Raw genomic sequence first — 8,339 nt, 5'->3', positions numbered from 1 at the left:
CGCACGCATGCACGAACGCAGACAAAACAAATTGCCGGTGCAAACTGAGCGTTCGCGCACACATAAAATCCCTTTGAGCACGGACCAAAATCAAAAAGCGACACCAGACGGCTCACGTTCGCGTCTGCTCGCGCACAGACAGATTCAGAGTGAGCGTGCGCGCACAGTCGTTTTCACTTGAGCATTCGCGGAGGATCAGTGCGTGCGTGCTAAAGTCTAAACGCACCATTAGAATAATAATTTCTTCAGTTAAAACAAAATTTCAAATACATCCTATACATAGCCTAAAATAAGAGAATATTTATTTTTCTATTTATACTACTGCAGGTATTAAATATAAGTTACACACTGTATATACAAAGAAATGTATGAAAGTAAAAGTACTCTGAATTAAGATGTTAATGTTGTTGAATCAATTTAATTCTTGTTCAGTGGAGATGAACGATTAATAATTAGTTAATGTCGATGCCTTTCTAAAAATCGAATTATAGTCAAAGTGAATTACTTTTGAAGAAAGTACCTTTCGTACTTTCTTCTTTTTCCTGTTTATTTAGATTTCTTTTTTATATATTTATAATAAAGAATGTTTTTATAAGTTGCATAGCTTCAAATCAAAATGAACAAACATAATATTTCTAATTATGTATGCTTTAACTACGATCATAATAAATATAGGCATTATCGCATTAATTACCTATACTTACATATACAGGGCATATGCTCTAGAGATTGCTTTTTTTTAAATGAGAAGAATTTTTCATATAAAATTTTTCAGATTTACGTTTCTCTACAGAATTTTTTATAGTAAAGGATCCGAGTACTAAACGACTTTCACCGAACTGGTTAGTGGATGAAAAATATTTTATATCAAATGAAATATCTTAATGAATATATTTTAAATGGGTTGTCTAAAAAATTTCAGTCCAGAATATGATTAATTAAAAATTAAAAAATCCATTTTTTTTAAACATTTTACCGTCTCGCCAAATAACTAAAACCAATCCAACCAAAAGAGTGAAACCAATACAATCAAATCACACTATAAGCAAAAAAAATGGAATAAAATTAATTTTTCGGGTTTGGGAAATATTCCTTGCGGCTGTCATATCATATTATTATTTTATTTCAAAACGTTTTTTTAAAGTAGAGGTCGCTAGAAGAATGTTTTGCTACTATATAGTAGCAGTTACCAGGCGGCTACGTAGGGGCGACCAGGCCGCTACGTAGCAGGATAGTGGCCGCTACTACCCTTTCACTTTATAGTTACGAAATATAATGGCAGCGTTAGTCCCTGGGATCATCCGGTATACTACCCAGTTACCCTAAATTCTTCCCCAATTTAGTAACAGTTACGTGGCGGCAGCGTAGCCGTCGATAGTGGCAGTCTACTTGATGGTCGCTTTTGTAGTTCCAGGAACGTACCTGCTACTATCTGTGTTGCTTGGGCAGTATAAATTATTTTTTCATTGAGTTTATTAAGGTCTAATATTACTTCAGTTTCAGGTATTAGCCATGGAGGATTTTCATAAGGGACTTCATTAATTTTCATAGGCAGATATTCTTCCATATGACGGGATAGCATCCCAACTAGCAATTATAGTGGCAGACACATAACTGCTACTATCAAAGCCACTACAACGTGGGCGGTGACCATCGGCGGCTACGTCGTATATTCGTATAAATAACTGCGACCAAAATGGGGAAAGATTTTGAGTAGCCGGGTAGTGTCTTGGGTAGTTTTTGCCACTAAAAGAGTTACTATGATGTGTTACTATAAAGTAGCCTACTGGTGAATGCGACTTATCCGTTACGAAGGTGCCTAGACGCGGGTTCGTGGCAGCGAAGTGTTAGCCACCGACATGTGGAACTTTCGTTAAACTGTTGAACTTTATTCGCAGCGACCTCTTCATGCAATTTCATATTTCATAAAAATAAATGTCATGATGGAAAATAATTATAGGAGCCATTTTTATTTTTTCGTTATTTGTTATTTACCGTGCCATTTTAACCCCTTTTTTAGGTAAATTCCAGAACACAATCAACTTTACTGAATAAAATAGTGGGTTTATATAACAAAATTTTCGAGCGCCTCTCAAAATATTTCAAATTATTATATGAAATCTCTGAATCTTCTATTCTATGAAAATTCTCCATGGCTTTAAAAATAATAATAATTTGCTTGAAACGGGGGTCAAACTTTAAAATATTAGTCCACCGTCAGAAATAACAAAATAACTAAGGAAAAAAGCTTTAATCTAGGTATATTTAGCTTAAAAACGCATAATGTTTGAACCATTTGGCTGTTCATCAAAAAATTCATGAAAAAAATATGGCCGTTTAATCCGAAAAATACTTTATAGTTCCATATGCTTCTACACAGTACCGGGAACAATAATATATTAGGCCAACCCTACCCGTTTGGACCTTTAAAATCTTCGGATTGATAAAGTGACAATTGTAGCTATCCAAAAGCGACTTTATAAAAATAATAACTTTTTTGGAACTACATGGTCAACGATTCTTTGGAACCATAAAGTGATTTTTCCAAGAAAGTTCCCTGCGCCACCAAATTGCCATTTAATTGGAGCGTTGCTACACCGATCGCGATGGTGGCGACTATACATTCCATTGGTGCCACTATAACGTTCCGCCTTGTCTTTTGAAGTTAATTTTTACTTATTGTGCATTTTCTATTATTAGTGTTTCTAATAATAGAAAATGCGAGTATAGAGTATTTTAACGCCCACTCTTTTAGCTCTTCTTTTATATTGTTGTTGGTTCTCAAATTAGTTCTCCTCTGAGATTAAGTTTCAGATGAACTAGCACTACACTCATCTACAGAAACAGCTTCAAAAATGTCTCAATCACTACCTGATTTATGATGTTCATCAGTAGGACTATAGAAAGATGTAGTTTTTGTTTCTGATGTTGATGCATCGGCTCGCAGTGATTCTTTTTGTTTAATTCTTCGGTAAAAAGTACTAGAATATCTAAATTTCTTTTTATTCACCTTAGGGATTTTACAAAATTTTAATAAAGCTTAAAAGCAAGAAAAAAAACACTAAAACAGATCAGCACATGATGCAATCTGAGGCAATTACATTTTTTAGGGTATATTAAGTTACGGTCACTATAAAGTAGCCGTTTTTGACCCCCGTGACTTTTTAGTGGCAATGGATGAGCGACAGCTACTTTATAGTGACCTAGGAAGGTAGCAGTAACTATTTTGCTACTTTCAATGCTACTATAAATTAGAAGTACCTAGGTGTCGTGGCCGCGACTACCCCGTAACCTTAAATTTTTACTATAAAGTAACAAAAACTTAATGGAGGCATTATGGTATCTCTTGTTGGTAACCCCTACTTTGAAAAGTTACTGTAAAGTTTTTGGTATTTTATGGTGTCATATTCGAAGATTCGGGTAGTTCCAGCCACTTCTTTAAATTACACGTTTGCGATTTGCAATCGGAGTGTTTATTTTCCACTTTTATGGGGAAGGAATTTATGGAATTTCTTTACAAGTAGGGACTAACCGGTCACTCTCAAAATATACTTCAAAGTGACTATTCCTTATAGAGTAACATTTTAAGTGGCAGAGTGGGCCTAGGAACTATACTTTAGGGGCAGTGACATTTTAAAAAGGACTGGGAACTATATTTGCTTGTTGAGATTGTTTCTCTCACTATATGGCTAGGCTTTGCCTATGCCGAAGTGAGGTATATGATTGCGCTTACTTCCTCCTTCTATATTAAGGGGCTCTATTCCCACTTCAGTACATAGACTAGTTGCGGGGCTTGTGTAAAAAGCTCCAAGAGCTTGCTTTAAACATGCATTTTGTACGCGGCCCAGGAGCTGTAGAGTTGATATGCAAGCAGCAGAGTATACCATCGATATTAATTAAAATAGTTTGTGCTGAGCGGCCTGTTGAGATTTACCTACTAATCGAAATAGTAGATTATTCCTGAATAGTATTCTGGCGCGCTAGCGCCAAGTAATAATAATAATTATAGAAATAAAGATGTCTAATATTGATACTATCACTATAAATGTTGATAGGTAATAAATCATTTAAATTTTTTAAATTGAAATGTAACCTAAAATAATTTATTCCATGATCGGAATCTAATATTTGTTTGGAATTGTTTCTGGTGGGTGTATTTGGTGCATTCTACTTATATTTGTTTCTTTACGAAGTTTATTGTTAAAAACAGAACTTAGTTCTGTTTTTATAGAAGTAAACATCATAGTGTTAAGATTGAAATGTAGGCAGAATTGGATTTATACAATTTAGAAAAAATCATGCAAAATATATTTGCAATTATTACTTTTATTTATTTATGCCTAATGATATACAGAGTGTCTCAAAAAAGATGTACCATCTCTCGTGGGGATATTCCTCACGTAAAAATAAGATTTATTTTTCATATCAACATAGGTCCGATTCTGCTTTATTTTGTAGCTACAGGGTGTTGAAGTCTTAATATTTTTTCGATTTTTTATAATTCTCTTCTAAGTACTTTTAGCGTTTCGAATGAAATTTTGAGGGTGAAAGTTACTATAACTGCGACATATTTTAAAGCTTAAAAATTGTCAACATATTCACCAGGGACTATTGCTAGTTGTGTATGGTTTATAGTGTATATGGTTTATCAATGGAATATTTTCCTAAAAAAATGCATGTACGCCACTGACTTTTTTTCTCTTGTTATCGAAATAGTGTAAGGAGTGTAAGCAACTTAATGCCGATTAAAAGTTGTCTCAGGATATTTTGTTGATGTCGGCCTCCTTTATGAGATAAACGCAGTTTTATTAATTTGTCTGGATTCAAATCTAATAGCAATTTAAAAAAATAATATCATTAACTTGCATAACCTGTAACCGGAACTTTGACCTAGAAATTGTTTTTAGATTTGGTACTAATACTGGTTTGGTGATCTTGATTGGTACGTGCTGCTTTACTGGGACAGGGATGTGTTTTTTACGTGGTACGGTACTTCTCTACTTTGAAGGGCACTGGTTTGGTGTGGTCTTGATCACTGGCACTGCAACGAGTTGGGGTACGTTGATGTGGACGGGATAAAGGTTGTGGTATTGGTACTAATACTGCTACAGGTTTGGATATAGATATAGAAAATGTATGAAGTACATGCATGTCTTTGTGTTCGTATGTTTCAGTTGGAACATTTGTTACATTTTGCCATAAAGAGATAAGTTGAAAATTATTATGTACAAGTTGGCCACTTGTTGGGATCTCTTAATTTATTTCATTAGTATACAATTCTAGTGTACCATTCCAGGATTGAAATCTAAACATTTCTTTGGAATTGTTTCTGTGGTATTATATTTTGTTTTTTCTATTTGTATTTGTTTCTTTACAAGATTTATATTTAAAAACAGAACTTTGAAGAGTAAACATACAAAATGTTAATAATCTAGGTATAAGAAGGTATAATAACTGAATTATGTATGTATTAAAAATGAATAGTAATAAAGTAATATTTTAGAGTCAATTATTATTAATATTTATGTTTTATGGCATTTTCTAGACTAAGTATTTATGCAGTAATTCGAAAATCTACCATCTCTGCTTAATCTCAATGAAAACAAGAAATTTTCAGTTTTATATTATTTTATTAAAAAAATCAACAACAAAGAAATAACAACAACTACCTAACAATGATTCATGACTATGAATTAGATGAGGAAAATGAAATATCAGCCTTGCGTCTTCTTTGAAAAAGAATTAGTGTTTACTATGGTGGTACACGACCTTGTATACCGGAACTTTGACAGGTACTGGTTTGGTGATCTTGATTGGTACGTGCTTCTCTACTGGAACGGGGATGGGTTTTTCTACGTGGTACGGTACTTCCTTCTCTACTTTGTAGGGTACTGGTTTCTCGACAGGGATGGTGATGGTCTTGATCACTGGCACTGCAACGGGTTGGGGTACGTTGATGTGGACGGGATAGGGTTGTGGTACTGGTATGGCTACTGGTTTGGGTACGGGTACGGGGACTGCGTGTGGTACTGGTACTGTTTCGTGTTTGTAGACTGGGATTGGCACGTGTTTGGTTACTTCTACGGTATGGGAGAGCTCGTGTCCACCACCGTGACCACCGTGATCTCCGTAACTGCCTTCGAAGCTGGCATTTACGGTAACAAAAACGCACAAAGCTGATACACAAGCCTGAAAGAATTAAGCAAATTAGTTAATTATATCTTCTATATATTTTATTATATACAGGGTGAAAATTTAAAAGCCAAAAATAGTTGGTGACATGGTTAGACAAAAATAAATACTATGTACCTACGAGGAAGATTATACATATCGTAATATTTGACGAAGAATATAGGTTTAAAAAAATGTTGACTAAGAGAAAGTCAAAAATATTAGTTCTCAAAAAAGTTAATGCATTTTAAACACCGAAATCTCAATAACTAATCTTACAAGATTTATAATTTTTTCACCCTGTATAATAAACAATGGTAATATTTAGATTAGATAATATCATTCGTAGGAACTTTTATTTACGTACCGAAAAAATGTAAAAAAAACGGCGACACAGTGGCGTTTGAAATGACAATGGTTGATAATCTCTGTTGTGCTAACCCATATACGTCAGTTATTAAAAATTGACATAAAAACTTTTCAAAATTAATGTTAACTTTTAGCTTTTTTTCTAAATTAGGTGATAAAATATTATTTTTTTACGATTTTTCTCAGTTTTAGATAAATGACATATAAAACTCGGTCTGGTAGAAATGATCAACATTTGTCATTTAAAAGTCCAGTGTGATGGCTTTTTTTCGTTCTACAATGTACTGTGTATCATGATGCATTTTTGAAATGAAAAAGTTTAGAAAGTGCGGATATTTTCCAATTTTTTATTACGTTACTATACAGAGTGTCCCAGAAATAAGTGCAAATATTTTAACTGGTAGTATATTTCGGCTCCAGAAACACGCCTATGAGGTTATTTTGCGAATAAAAATATTGAAAACTCTATATTTTTGTTGACATTTTTCGGGAAATTTTAAAAAACTTTTTAGTGTCACTTTTTTATTCACCTGAGGTTGAATAAACTGAAAAAAAAACACTTAATAAGCCGGTTATCGCCAGCGATTCTCAAAATGTTGCCATTATTTTTTAAATTTTTAAAGGTAAATTACTCGGTTATTTTCAATTTATTTTGAAAATTGTAGAGAGAAAAGTTGTTTCTTTTGACCAGATCTACCAACCCTTAAAATATCTGCACTTATTTCTGGGCCACCCTGTATAAAAAGTTTCAAATAGCAGAAGCAAAATAAAAAATCCTAAAGTATTTAAAAAATACAGATGTTTCTAACCAAAATAATTTAAAATAATACCTATAATTTTTAGGAAAATATTTTGAAATGAATAGGTGAATATATCTTTCGAAATTATATGATTTCATAGACAATAATTTTTATTAGAGGGTATATTAAAACTTCTCAGTTAGATATCTTTGACAAGATGAGATTACAGTAAGAGATAGTGAAAAGTGAAAGTGCTTACAACGCTGCAAGAGTAGTAAAAGTAAATTGTAACAATTCCAATTTCTTTTGCTTTTTGTTTAATTTTCTCAATAATTTGTAATAAATTGGTAATAATTTACTTTAATTTTATAATTTGATATTATACTTTTTGTGTTATTTTATCATTAATTTAATTACTCAGATCAGCTGTTAAAACTATCAATTGTTATAATAAAATTCATTCTTAATAAAGTCTTGATATTAAATGTGGAAATAGATAGTAAAAAGAATTTATCGGGTAATAATATATAAAAATGTAATTTAATTTTGAATAAAAAAAAATAAAACAACTCTAACCAAGAGAGTGAATAATTAAAAAATAAATAAATTATAAACCTATCAAATAATATTTTAAATGTTATATATATTTTTTTTAACATGATAATTAATAAATTATATGTTACCAAAAATTGATTTTACTTAATATCATTTAAATATAAATCCACATAATAACAAAACACTTTTGTAGTAACATTCTCCGACGCACTATTTTAACCTGAGCACTAAATAAAGTAATTTTCACTTACTAAGAACTTCATTGTACACTAGTGTGGACTGTGTACGAAACTAAAATGATTGAATTAATGCAGTTCGTTGACTGATGCTTTCTTCTAAATGCGGAAACTATATATACCAAGCGGACGAAATATACTTTCACTGTTTGGAGTGTATGAATGGGTGTGTCATTCAGAAGATTCATATCGTCGTTTTTTTTTCATAAATAAAAAGGAAGTAATTTACAGATCAGAGAAAAACTCGCCGACGTAGATTTGAATAAGA

General features: G+C 32.3%; 1 protein-coding gene across 1 annotated transcript; it reads right to left on the bottom strand.

Annotated features, from left to right (window-relative positions):
- Nucleotides 1–5,622: 5,622 nt before the first annotated feature.
- LOC115881245 (E3 ubiquitin-protein ligase RNF12-B-like) lies at nucleotides 5,623–8,160 on the bottom strand. The gene is made up of 2 exons (XM_030898663.1): nucleotides 8,087–8,160; nucleotides 5,623–6,189 (listed from the first exon to the last, which is right to left on the bottom strand). Exons 1-2 carry the CDS (start codon nucleotides 8,096–8,098, stop codon nucleotides 5,743–5,745), a joined length of 459 nt encoding a protein of 152 aa, XP_030754523.1. The 5' UTR covers nucleotides 8,099–8,160; the 3' UTR covers nucleotides 5,623–5,742.
- Nucleotides 8,161–8,339: the final 179 nt, after the last annotated feature.

Source organism: Sitophilus oryzae, unplaced genomic scaffold, assembly GCF_002938485.1.
Source record: "Sitophilus oryzae breed Bouriz unplaced genomic scaffold, Soryzae_2.0 scaffold_170_pilon_pilon, whole genome shotgun sequence".
Lineage (NCBI taxonomy): Eukaryota > Metazoa > Arthropoda > Insecta > Coleoptera > Curculionidae > Sitophilus > Sitophilus oryzae.
The sequence above is the reverse complement of the archived record's forward strand: the minus strand, read 5'-3'. Positions and strand labels throughout refer to the sequence as shown.